Source organism: Muscardinus avellanarius (assembly GCF_963383645.1).
Source record: "Muscardinus avellanarius genome assembly, chromosome: 13".
Lineage (NCBI taxonomy): Eukaryota > Metazoa > Chordata > Mammalia > Rodentia > Gliridae > Muscardinus > Muscardinus avellanarius.
In genome coordinates, this window is record NC_137799.1 from 8,695,387 (window position 1) to 8,708,260 (window position 12,874).

General features: G+C 53.0%; 1 protein-coding gene across 3 annotated transcripts in view; it reads left to right on the plus strand.

The window, feature by feature from the left end:
• Positions 1-12,874, plus strand: part of SH2D3C (SH2 domain containing 3C) — a gene marked incomplete at both ends in the record, with an annotated part of 36,738 nt that overhangs the window by 4,719 nt on the left and 19,145 nt on the right. For 2 of the 3 annotated variants that reach the window (XM_080708633.1, XM_080708637.1), the window contains 2 exons: positions 199-242; positions 9,475-9,514. In XM_080708633.1, the coding sequence (XP_080564759.1) occupies positions 199-242; positions 9,475-9,514 (84 nt within the window). Of the gene's footprint in view, positions 1-198; positions 243-9,474; positions 9,515-12,874 lie in introns of those variants that run through there. The other variant, XM_080708632.1, reaches the window with a different exon arrangement.

Here is a 12,874-nt window from a genome sequence, read left to right on the forward strand (position 1 = left end):
AGGAGCTAGGAAGCCGAAGGGGCGGGTCCAAGGTGGGGTGTGTCCTTCCTCGTGGGCTGGTTGAAGCCTGGGGGCGTGGTCTGTGCCAGGTTCCGCCCTAGGGTCCACCTCTCAGCTCCGCAGCTCGGTGACCAGAGAAAGGCGCGAGCCGCGGGACCGAGGAGGTCCCCGGGCTGCAGGCGGCGACCGCAGGGAATCATGACTGCGGTGGGCAGAAGGTGTCCCGCGCTGGGGCCCCCAAGGTGAGTGACTGAGCTGGGCTTGGGGAGGGCCAGCAGGGGACAGGTATGGTCTAAGGCAGAGATTTGCGCCCTGGAGTAGCTTACAAATCCTGCTGTGGGTTTACTGGGACTTTCCTAAACCAGCTTTCTTTGGGTGTGACTCAGTCCCCCACCTCGTCCTCTCACGAGCCAAGCACCTGCTCATCCGCTTCTCAGGACAGTCCCAGGAGAGAGAGAGGTCCTCCTGTCATCTCCACTGTGAATGAAGAAGGCTTTGCTTGCCATTTTGGCGAGCCAGTAGAAGGCAGAACCAGGGTTGGACTCCACCTTGGTTCGGGGTACTACTCTTAATGGCTGGGAACTCAGTCCTCTCTAGCCTTCCAAGGATCTGTGAGAAAGGCCTTGAGAAACCTTCAGAGTGCCAGCCCAGGGCCCAGCCCACACCTTTCCCCTGTGGCCGGAGCCTGTGGGTCCTGGAGGTGTCTCTGACATCAGGCTTGGCCTGGAGCTGATGGAGAAAATGGAGAGGCTGCCCCTCCCCCACCACCCAGTGTCCATGGATCCTGGCGGGAGAGGCCAGCAGGTCAGGTCGAGCCACCCTCTGGTGCCCTGAGACTCCAGGGACTGCTAAACAGTTCTCCTGGGAGGCCCTGAGCCTCTGTCCTGTGTCTGGGACTCAGAACAGCCTTCCTGGTGGGGTCTCGGGCCCCCCTGACCCATGCTCACCCCCAGCTCCCAGTAGCCCACACGGTCCTGAGATGGTGTCTGAAGAGCGGTGGGGCTGGGGGGAGGGCAGTGCAGGAGGGAAATTGCCAGTGAGTGAGGAACTTGGGGGGGCTTCCTGCGCTTCCGCAGGGGGTCATCCCAGCGCTGGCTCAGGGAGGCCATCCCTGCCCCACCCCCGGAGGCAGGGTGCACCTGGAGCCAGAGGAAGGAAGGGGAAGAGGTGCGGCTGCAGGAGTTTCCTGGTGCCCATCGCTGCTGAGATCATGGGGGATGAGGAGGAAGAAGGAGGAGGGGCTTCGGCGCCCCTGGCCAGCGCCCCTGGCCAGCGCCCCAGCGCCTCTGCAGGAAGACAGCAGCGCCCAGAGAAGCCTGGGGCCCACCCTCAGACCGAATTGCCAGGAGGAAGCCAGGCCTGGAGAGGCCACCACGCCTTACCCACCTCGTGCAGGACTGTCAGGCCAGGGTCCCCCAGGGCTCACCCTCCAGAGCCCAGGCTCCCCGCGGGGGAGCACCCACAGGTCTCTGGCCCCATTTTTTATTATTTTGAAACAGGGTCTCGCTAGGTCGATGAGTCTCACTATTTGATAAGGCTGGCCTCAAACCTGCTATCCTTCTGTCTCAGCCTCCCAAGTCCTGGGATCACAAGCGTGCACCACCTCACTCAGCTGTGTGTGTGTTTGTGTGTGTCACCAGGGATTGAACCCAGGGTCATTCTACCTCTGAGATACAGGCCCAGCCCTATTTATTTATTTGGTGGTCCTGGGGGTGGAACCCAGAGGCTTTCTACCTCAGAGCTATACTCTCAGACCTATTTTATACTTATTTGGAAACAGGGTCCCACTAAGTTGCTGAGAACCTCACTAAGTAGCTGAGGCTGGCTTCGAACCCGTGCTATCCTCCTGTCTCAGCCTCCCAAGCACGGGGATTACAAGCGTGCGCCACCACACCTGGCCCTATTTATTTTTATTTTGAAAAAGGGTCTCACGAAGTTGTTGAGAGCCTCACTAAATTACTGAGCCTGGCCCCAAACCTGCGATCCTCCTGTCTCAGCCTCCCAGTGCTGAGATTACAGGTGTGCACCCTCATGTCTGGCTCATTGCTCCGCTTTTCTGGTGAGGAGATGGAGGCTTAGAAAGGACCTGCTGGGTCACGAGTTGAGCATCGGAGCCTGGATCTGCTGCCTGACCACCTCCCCAGCCCAAGATCTTAAGCAGCCGCCCACATTTCTACAAATAAAAGTTGCACAACTTAACCTGGGCGTGGTGGAGCACACTTCTAATTCCAGCATTCAGGAGGCTGAGACAGGTGGATTGTGGTTCCCTGACAGTCTCAGCTACTTAGTGAGGCCCTGTTTCAAAATCAAGAATCAAAAATGGGGCTGGGGGTGTAGCTTGGAGGTAGAATGCCCCTGGGTTCCATCCCCAGTACTGCAAAAAAAAAAAAAAAAAAAAAAAAAAAAAAAGAGCTACCTACCAAGACTGTGTGTGTATGTGTGTGTGTGTGTGTGTGTGTGTGTGTGTGTGTGTGGTGCTGGGGATTGAACCCAGGGGTGTTCTACCTCTGAGCCCCACCCACCCCCAGCCTGATTTTTTTTGTTTTTTATTTTGAAATGGGGTCTCACTAGGTTGCAGAAGGCCTCTAAGTTGCAGAGAGCCTCACAAGTTCTTGAGGCTGACGGAGACCCTGCAATCCTCCTGTCTCAGCCTCTTGAGTACTAGAATTACAAGCGTGCAACCACCACACCCAGTTCCTACCAAGATCCCAGTACTTGGGAGGCTGAGACAGGAGGATCGCAAGGTCTGCAGCCAGCCTCAGCTACTTAGGCCCGCTGCAACTTAGACCCTGTTTCAAGATAAAGAATAGAAAATGGGGCTGAGGTGTAGCTTTGAGGTAGACTGTCCCTAGGTTCCATCCCCAGCACTGCAAAATAAATAAATAAATAAATAAATAATCAATCAAGTGACAGAGTCAGGCATGGTGGCACACACCTATAATCTCAGTATTAGGGAGACTGAGACAGGAGGATCGCAGATCTGAGGTTAGCCCTAGCAACTTAGCGAGACCCTGTTTCAAAATAATAATAATAATAATAATAATAATAATAATAATAATAAAAATAAAAAGGGCCAGGATGGGATGTGTAGCTTGGAGGTAAAATGCTTCTGGGTTCAATCTCCAGTACCAAAAAAAAAAAAAAAAAAAAAAAAAAAAAAGCCAGGCATCCTGGTGCATGCTTGTAATCCCAGCATTTGGGAGTCTGAGACAGGAGGATTGTGGTTCGTAGACAGCCTCAGCTACTTAGTGAGGCCCTTGGCAACTCAGTGAGACCCAATTTCAGAATAAAGAATAAGAAATAGGGCTGGGGGCGTAGCTTGGAAATGGAATGCTCCTGGGTTCCACCCCAGGACCACCAAAAAAAGAAAAAAGAAAAGAAAAAAGGAAACATCCAGCAAAGGAATTGGTCTCTCAGGAAGTGGCTGTGGTTATGATTTACACAAAAGTTTGTCAGGAAAAAGTCTCAGTGAGAAAGTGATGTTTGAACAAAGGAGATGAGGGAACAAACCTTCTCGTCCTGCAGGGAAGCGTGTGCCACGCTGAGGAAGTAGCATGTGCAGAGGTCCTGAGGCAGGAGCGACCTTGGCTTGTTTGAAGAATAGCAGAGACCCAGTGGAGGGAGCGAGATGGGAGCCTCGAGAGGAGAAATAAGAGAGGAAAAGGGCTGGGACAACGCAGGGCCTCCGAGGCCCCAGCCAGGCCTGGCTTCCGCTCAGCAGGATGGGAGCCACGGCTGGCCGTGAGCAGAGGGCCCACGGACTTGTGGTCAGGAGGACCTCTCTCTCTCTCCCCAGGGGATCTGCGCCATGCTCTTCCCTGGGTGGCGGTGCCCCAGGGTGCTTCGCCTCCACTCCCGAGACTGGGTTCCCACATCCTACTCCCAATGGGGCTGTTCAGAAGGACACTGAGACTGGAACCAGATAGCCCCTAAAGGAGAGCTGGGGTACCCTGCACTGGCCCTGGTGCCAGGCACCGAGATCCGGCCAAGACCCCCCCACCATTTCCTTTTGGAATGTTGATTCTGGTCCAAGAATTCCCAGCTCTCCCCAGAGTCCTGCGACCCCCTCGGCCCTGCGGAGTGACGTCAACTGCCGGGCATCTGGTAGCGATTACCCAGGGGGGCGATGGCCCAGCCTGTGCAGCCTCCTGGGGCTCCGGCTGGTCCTTGTCTTCTGAAGGGGCCCAGCTGCTCCCGGCTCTCATTTCCTGCGGAGACTTTCTCACAGTCCCCAAGACCCCCGGGCGCCTTGGGCTGTGGGAACCGGGAGACTTGGGGAGGATGGGCCGTTCCCCCGTCCCCCCACCACCCCCAGCTGGAACAGCCGTGCTCCGCTCGGAGGCCCTGCTTGCAGACTGCTGTGCCCGTGTGTGAGGGCCGGGCAGGACTGGGCCTGGACCAAGAAGGGCCGAGAATGCTATGAGGTGGGAAAAGGCTGAGCGTATTGGGGCACGCCTGTAATCCCAGTACCTGGGAGGCTGAGTCAGGAGGCTCACAGGATCGAGGACAGCCTCAGTATTCGAGAGGCTGAGTCAGGGGGATCACAGGTTTGAGTCCAGCAATGTAGCGATGCCTTTGCAACTCTGCAAGCTCCTGTTTAAAAAAAAATAAAAATAAAGCCAGTGCACACTTGGAATCCCAGTCCTTGGGAGGCTGAGACAGGAGGATCGCAGGATCAAAGCCAGCCTCCAGCCTCGGCAACTTGTGAGGCTCTCTACAATTTACTGAGACCCTGTTTCAAAATAAATAATAAAGCCTGGCGTGGCGGCGCACGCTTGTAATGCCCGCGCTGGGGAGGCTGAGACAGGAGGATCGCGCAGGTCCGAAGCCAGCCTCAGCTACTGAGTGAGACCCTGTTTCCAAATAAAATATAAGATAGGTCTAGGAGTATAGCCCGGAGGTAGAAAGCCCTTGGGTTCCACCCCAAGTACCACAAAAATAAATTAATAAATAATAAATAGTAAAATAAAAAAGAATAAAATAGGGCTGGGGGTATAGGTCAGTTGGAGGCAGGATGTCTCTGAGTTCATCCTCAGTACTGCCAAAAAATAAAAATAAAAATGAATGAAAGAGGGCTGGAAGTACAGCTCGGAGAGAGAACGGATGCCCAAGAGTTCAGTTCTCAGTACCGCAAAAATAAATAGAAGGGCCGGGTTGTAGCTCAGAGGCAGGACCCCCTTGGGTTCAGCCCCTCCACCCAGTTAAAGAATTGGGAACTGCAGCCCCCTGGGGGTCGCGCTTGGGCTCAACGCCCTCTCAGAGCCCCAGGGGGTCTCATCTCTGCCCCCCCCCTGCAGCTCCGAGTTTCCGGGGGAGCCCCCCCACTTAGGGGACAGAACTGAGCGCCCCTCGGGCAGGCAGTTCTGGCCCACGCAGTCCTGGTCAGTTCTCTCTGCCTTGAGGTGGGGCTGTGGGGTCCCGGGCACTCAGTCGGCGCTCAATAAGTGCGTGCCCTTCTGCCCTCCAGCAGGTTTTGAGCCCCAGTTAGGGGCTCAGGGCATGGCCAGCCCTGCCCTGGGGAGGGCAGCCGCGCTCTGCAGTGCCCGCTCCACTCTGCGGCGCCCGCTCCAGCTCCTGCTGGGCAAATGGACAGGCCTAGGAGCAGGACGTCCAGTCAGTGGTGGCCATCCTAGGGGCCAAGCCAGGCAGGGCGCATGCCAAGGCCCTCCCAGGGATCCCGCGGCCACAGCCTGCTGCCGTCCCGGGTGGGCCGGGCTCTCCGCCGCTCTTTGCCCAAGGCCCTTAAGCATGGAGGAACAGAGCCAACAGGCGCCTGTTGCTTCTCTGGCCCAGGAGAGTGGAGGTCGCTGTGAAGGGCACTTCGGGCCCCAGCAAGGCAGCATGGGAAATGTAGAAGGAGAGCCCCGCGTGGGCTAGGGAGCCCTGGGCCTCACCATGTGAGCCCCGGGGAACCAAGGGGCGATTACTCTCACCCTCCTCCTCTTTGTCCTCCTCCTCTTCCTCCTCCTCTTTCCTCCTCTTCCTCTTCCTCCTCCTCCTCTTCCTCCTCCTCCTCTTCCTCCTCCTCTTCCTCCTCCTCTTCCTCCTCCTCCTCCTCTTCCTCCTTCCTCTTATTCTTATTATATTTATTTTTTTGGTACTGGGGGTGGAACCCCGGGGCATTCTACCTCCACACTACACCCCCAGCCCTATTTTTTAAAATTCTTTATTATTTATTTATTTATTTATTTATTTATTTGTGGTACTGGAGTTCCTGGAAGCCCTTCTACCTCTGGGCTACACTCCCAGACCTATTTTTACATTTTTATTTGGAAACAGGGTCTCCTAAGCCAGCGTGTCTGGCTTCGAACCTGCGCGATCCTCCTGTCTCCGCCTCCCAAGCGCGGGGATGACAAGCGTGCGCCACCACGCCCGGCTTTATTCTTTATTTGAAACAGGATCTCACTGAGTTGTAAAGGGCCTGGCTAAGTAGTAGCTGAGGGTGTCCTTAAACAGCAGTCCTCCTGTCTTAGCCTCCCAAATGCTGGGATTACAAGCGTGCACCACCATACCCGGCTGGGGAGATTCTTACAATGTGCCCACTTCGAACCCGGTGTGGGGATGCACATTTGTAATCCCCACATTTGGGAGGCTGAGACCGGAGGATCACAGGTTCGCGGCCAGCCTCAGGTACTTAGTGAGACCCTCTGCAACTCAGTGAGACCCTGTTTCAAAATCAAGAATAAAAAATAGGGCTGGGGGTGTAGCTTGGAGGTAGAATGGCCCTGGGTCCAATCCCCAGTACTGCAATAAAATAAAATAAAAGTGCCCACTTCACAGATGAGCCACAGAGAGAGGAAGATGGGGGCAGGCGGGCGGGTGCCGGGCAAGCCCCAAAGGAGGCCTCTGCAGAGGGCAAGGCCAGGCGCCCCGCCCTCCCCTCCAGGGACCCCTGGGTGTGTCCCTTCCCCAGGTCCTGAAGGTGAAGTTCAGATTTAAACATGCACTGGGGAAATACAGGCTAATGGTTCTAATTACTGCTCATTAATGTAATTAATTAGGCTAATATATGCAATAAGTGGCATCAGTTATCAGAACAAATCAGTTGATACAGGCAATTAGCAGGGTTGGTTATTTAAATAATTAATGTGGCTGATTAATGGGCCTGGGTTAGTTCAGTTGTCACTATTATTATTTATTAATTTATTTCACCACTGATATCAGAGGGGAAGTATCTTTTAAGTCCAGAAATTAATTGATTAATTCATTAATTGACAAAGCCAAGCTCTTCACAAATGGATGCTTTGATCCCCGGATGTGATCATAACAGAGGGAGAATGTTCTAGAAATGTCTAAGCAAACTGAGATCTAAAGGCTGGGTAGTCCAAACAGAGGGAACATCCCTGCAAAGGCCCTGAGGCCGTAGGGAGTAGAGCAGTTTGAGGAGGCCAGAATTGGAGGAAGAGGAAGGGGTGTCCCTGGAGGCCTGAGGACACAGTGCTGGTGGCAATATTTGGTAGGAGGTAGGCCGGGAGGGAGCCCAGGAGCTACCTTGCTGGAAGGTATTCCAGTAGAAGGAAAGAAACCACAGGGCTCCTGGCTGGAGGGGCAGGAGGGAGAGGGCGCCCTGCGGCCTGGGCCTGCAGGAGGGGCGAGGCCATCAGAAGGGCCGGCCCACAGGGAGCCGGCCACAGGGTTGAGCCCTGGACAGCCACCGTCTGCCCCCATTTTACTTTATTTTATTTTATTTTGTTTTGTGGTTCTAGGGACGGAACCCAGGGGCATTCTACCTCCGAGCTACACAACCAGCCCTATTTTTTATTCTTTATTTTGAAACAGGGTCTCACTGAGTTGCAAAGGGCCTCACTAAGTAGCTGAGGCTGGCCTTGAACCCAGATCCTCCTGTCTCAGCCTCCCAAGTACTAGGATTACACTATGCCCAGCTTTATTCATTATTTTGAAACAGGGTCTCACTGAGTTGCAAAAGGGCCTCTAACTAGCTGAGGCTGTCCTTGAACCACCATTCTTTAGTCTCAGCCTCCCAAAGGCTGGGATTACAAACCTGCAGCCACCAAGCTGGCTTGTTTGTTTTTTGAAGGACTAGGAGTTAAACCCTGGAGCATTCTACCTCTGGGCTACTGCCCCAACCTTATTTTTTATTCTTTATTTTGAAATAGGGTCTCACAGCCGGGCATGGTGGCGCACGCTTTTAATCCCAGCGCTTGGGAGGCCGAGACAGGAGGATCGCACAGGTTCAAAGCCAGCCTCAGCTACTTAGTGAGGCTCTCAGCAACTTAGTGAGACCCTGTTTCCAAATAAAATATAAAATAGGTCTGGGAGTATAGCCCGGAGGTACCAAAGGTAGAAAGCCTCTGGGTTCCAGCCCCAGTACCACACACACACACACAAAATCAGGTCTCACTAAATTGCAAAGGCCTCATTAAGTAGCTGAGCTGGCCTTGAAACTGCATTCCTCCTGTCTGAGCTTCCCAAGTACTGGTTACAAGTGCCTGCCCTTCACTCACTTGTGTGTGTGTGTGTGTGGTACTGGGGATGGAACGTAGCGGCATTCTACCTCTGACCTACCCCCCCAACCCTATTTTTTAGTGTTTTAATTTTTTGAAACAGGGTCTCCCTGAGTTGTGAAGGGCCTTGCTAAATAGCTGAGGCTGTCGGCGAGCTGAGACCCTCAGGTCTGCGCCTCCCAAAGGCTGGGATTATAGGCGTGTGGCACCTTGCCCGGCTGCCCTTCACTTTATAGGACCCCGGGGCTGGCACAGGTCCTGGGTCACACATGGAGGCCGGTGGCAATAGTGCAGGCGAGTGCACGGGCCAGTCATCATGGCCGGGAATACCAAGTGTTGCCCAGTGGCAGGCTGTGGCGACGGGGTTGAAGCGTGGCCCAGAACCCAGCTTCCTGGCTGGGCCTCCGCCCTGAGCTCCCCACGGGCTCTGGCCACCCTGCCTCGGCCATCCCTGGTGCCTGCACCGAGGCCTTGCCCCCGCCCCGGAGCCCAGGGGGAAGTGGACAGGAAGCAGAGGGTTGATCCCAGTGTCCTGGTTCATCTGTTCCTGGACGTGGGAGGATTTCCGGGCCTGAATGGCCGGAAACATTGGGATGGGACACCTCACCCGGGAAGGGGTGGAGGGGAAGGGGCCGGGTCCCTACTCCACCTCACTCCTGATGCTGGACAGAAAGAACCCCAAAGGCTTTGGAAGCCGACTGCTGCCAGGCTGCAGCTTGGGGGACAATGGTTAGATGCCAGGAAGGACTTTCTAGGAGGGGAAGTTACCAGTAAGGAACCCCAGAATGTCAAAACAGAGCGGCTGTCAGATAACTTCTGCATGAGAAGGCCCCAGCCGGGTATGGTATGCCTGCTCAGGGCTTGGGAGACTGAGACAGGATTGCAGGTTTGAGGCCAGCCTCAGCAACTTAGCGACACTTTGTTTCATATATTTGGTACTGGGGATTTGAACCGGGGCATTCTATCTCTGAGCAGGCAGGGGATACTCACCTCTCTTCTCTCCCTGCAGGGCTGCTGCGGAGCTGGAGGCCGGCAGCGACTACGTGCAGGTAGGAGGGGCTGAGCTGGGGTCGGTCAGCGGACTCTGTTGGGCTGGTCCATGCAGGCCGCAGTCTGCCTTCCAGCCTTCGACAAGGCAAACCTCGCCGCCTGTCCCCATCAGGGGAGGGTCGGGGCGCAGGCCTGGGTTCTGGTTTCCCCTTCAGTAGGTTCTTCCTGGACACGCCATCATTCATCCTCTGCCGGTTCCAAACTCAGCATCCCCAGGCTTGTGACCACCAGGCCCCGTCCACCTGTGCGCTGGGCTGGTACCCAGGGAGGGCTCGGCAGAGGCTGTGAGCTCCGTCCCACCCAGGCATTGAGCACCTGCTGTGCGCTGGTGCCGGGAGGAGTAGGAGGGAGGGCTGGCTTCCATATCCATCAGAGACGCTGGGCACTGCTCAATTTGATCAAGAACTCGATTTGTACCAGGTGTGATGGAGCAGCCCGGAATCCTTGGGAGACTGAGACAGGATGATTTCAGGTTCAAGGCCAGACTCAGGAATTGTGTGTGTGTGTGTGTGTGTGTGTGTGTGTGTGTGTGGTATTAGGGATGGAACCCAGGAATATTATACCTCTGAGCTACACTCTCAGCCCTATTTTTTATTCTTTATTTTGAAACGGGGTCTCACTGAGTTGCAAAGGGCCTCCTCACTAAGTAGCTAGACTGTCTGTAAAGTGCAATCCTCCTGTCTCAGCCTCCCAAATGCTGGGATTACAAACACGCGCCACCATGCCCGGCCAGCCTCAGTATGTAGTAAGGCCCTCAACAATTTAGTGAGATTTTGCTTCAAAAATAAAAATAATAGCCAGGTGTGGTGGTACACGCTTGTAATCCCAGTACTTGGGAGGCTGAGACAGGAGGATCGTGGTTCGCGGACAGCCTCAGCTACTTATTGAGGCCCTCTGCAACTCAGTGAGACCCTGTTTCAAAATAAAGAATAAAAAATAGGGCTGAGGAGGTAGCTCAAAGGTAGAATGCCCCTGGGTTCAATCCCCAGTACCAAAAATAATAACAATTATTATTACTGGTGTAGTTAGGCTCTGTGGCATGCACCTATAATCCCAGTGCTTGGGAGGCTGAGACAGGAGAATCTCGGTTCATGGACAGCCTCGGCTACTTAGTGAGGCCCTGTTTCAAAATAAAAAATGGGGGTGGGGGTATAGCTTGGAGGTAGAAGGCTCCTGGATTCAATCCCCAGTACAGCAAAATAAATAAATATACATAATATCTGGGCATGGTGACACACACTTGTAATCCCAGTACTTGGGAGGCCGAGACAGGAGGGTCACAGGTTCACTGCCAGCCTCAGCAACTTAGTGAAGCCCTCCGCAACTTAGTGAGACCCTGTTCCAAAATAAAGGAATAAAATAGGGCCAGGAGTGTAGCTCAGAGGGAGAATGTCCCTGGGTTCCATCCCCACTACCACACACAGAAAAAAGAATAAAAATTAGGGTTGGGAGTGTATCTTAGAGGTAGAATGCCCCTAGGTTCAATCCTCAGCAACACACACACACACACACACACACACACACACACACACAATAAATTAATTAATTAATTAATAATAAAATAGGGTTGGGGTATAGCACCAAACCAAGGTAGAATGTCCCTGGGTTCAATCCTCAGTGTAAATAAATAAATAAATAGCAAGCTGGGCAAGCTGGAGCACACCTGTAATCCTAGTACTTCGGAGTCTGAAATCAGTGGATCACAGGTTCAAAGTCAGTCTCAGCAACTTAGTGAGACTTTTAACCTAGGGAGAACCTGTTTCTTTGTTTTTATTTATTTATTTATTTATTTATTTATTTATTTATTGGCACTGGAGATTGAATGCACTCAGCGACATTTTATTTTTTATTTTGAAGCAGAATCTCGCTAGGTTGATAAGAGTCTCAGTACTTGACGAGGCTGTCCTCAAACCTGCGATCCTCCTGTCTCAGCCTCTCAAGTACTGGAAATACACGCATGTGCCACCATGCCTGGTGAGACCCTGTTTCAAAAGAATGAGTGAGCCGGGCGTGGTGGCGCATGCTTTTAATTCCCGAGCTTGGGAGGCAGAGACAGGAAGATCACGCAGATTCGAAGCCAGCCACACTGGCTTAAGAGACTCTGTTTCCAAATTTAAAAAGTATAAAAAATAGGTCTGGGAGTGTAGGCCAGAGGTAAAAGGGCTTCCAGGAACCCCAGTACCACCAAAAAAAAAAAAAAAAAAAAAAATGGCTGGGATTATAGTTTGGAGGTAGAATGCCACTAGGTTTAATCACCAGTACCAAAAAACAAAACAAAACAATCCGAGGATGTAGCTCAGTGATGGAGCATCCCTGACTTCAGCCCCCAGTGCTATGATGGTGGTGATGGTGATGATAACTACATTAACACTTGGGGTACCTCTGTGCAGTCTCCGTGTTAGCACTGGGACCGGCAGAGGTGTCGTTCCCTGAATGAGGTCTTCGGGTTCTTCCATGGTCCGGGCGTAAAGGCTTTCCTGTACACACCTATAATCCCTCCCCGTACTTGGGAGGCTGAGCAGAGGATCACAGTTCAAGGGCCGCCTTGGCAAGTAGTGAGACTTTCATTGGCCTAGGATCCTACTTAAAAATGAAAATAAAAGCCGGGTGTGGTGGCGCACGCTTGTAATCCCAGCATTTAGGAGGCTGAGACAGGAGGATCCCGGTTCATGGATAGCCTCAATTACTTAGTGAGGCCCTTTGCAACTCAGTGAGACTCTGGTTCAAAATAAAAAATAAAAAGCCGGGCGTGGTGGTGCACGCCTGTAATCCCCGCACTTGGGAGGCAGAGACAGGAGGATCACGCAGTTTGCAGGTTCGAAGCCAGCTGCACTGGCTTAAGAGACCCTGTTTCCAAATAAAACTATAAAAAATAGGTCTGGGAGCGTAGCCCGGAGGTAGAAGGGCTTCCAGGAACCCCAGTACCAAAAAATAATAAATAAATAAAGAATTTAAAAAATCAGGCTGGGGGTGTAGCTCGGAGATAGAATGCCCCTGGGTTGCATCCCGGGTATTGAAAACAGCAGAAGCAGCAGAAGGAAGAAGGAGGAGGAGGAGGAGAAGGAGGAGGAGGAGGAGGAGGAAAGAGAAGAAAAAGAAAATATGGCTGAGGGGTATATCTCAGAGGTAGAATGCCCCTGGGTTGCATCCCCAGTACCCAGTACCAAAAAAAAAAAAAAAAAAAAAAAAGCATTCTAGGGGTATAGCTCAGAGGTAGAATCCCCTAGGTCCAATTCCCAGTACTAATAAGTAAACACATAAATAAATAAAAAGCCAGGTGTCGTGGCACAAACGTGTAATCCCAGTATTTGGGAGGCTGACACAAGTAGAATTGAAAATTTGAATCTCACTACAGCCTT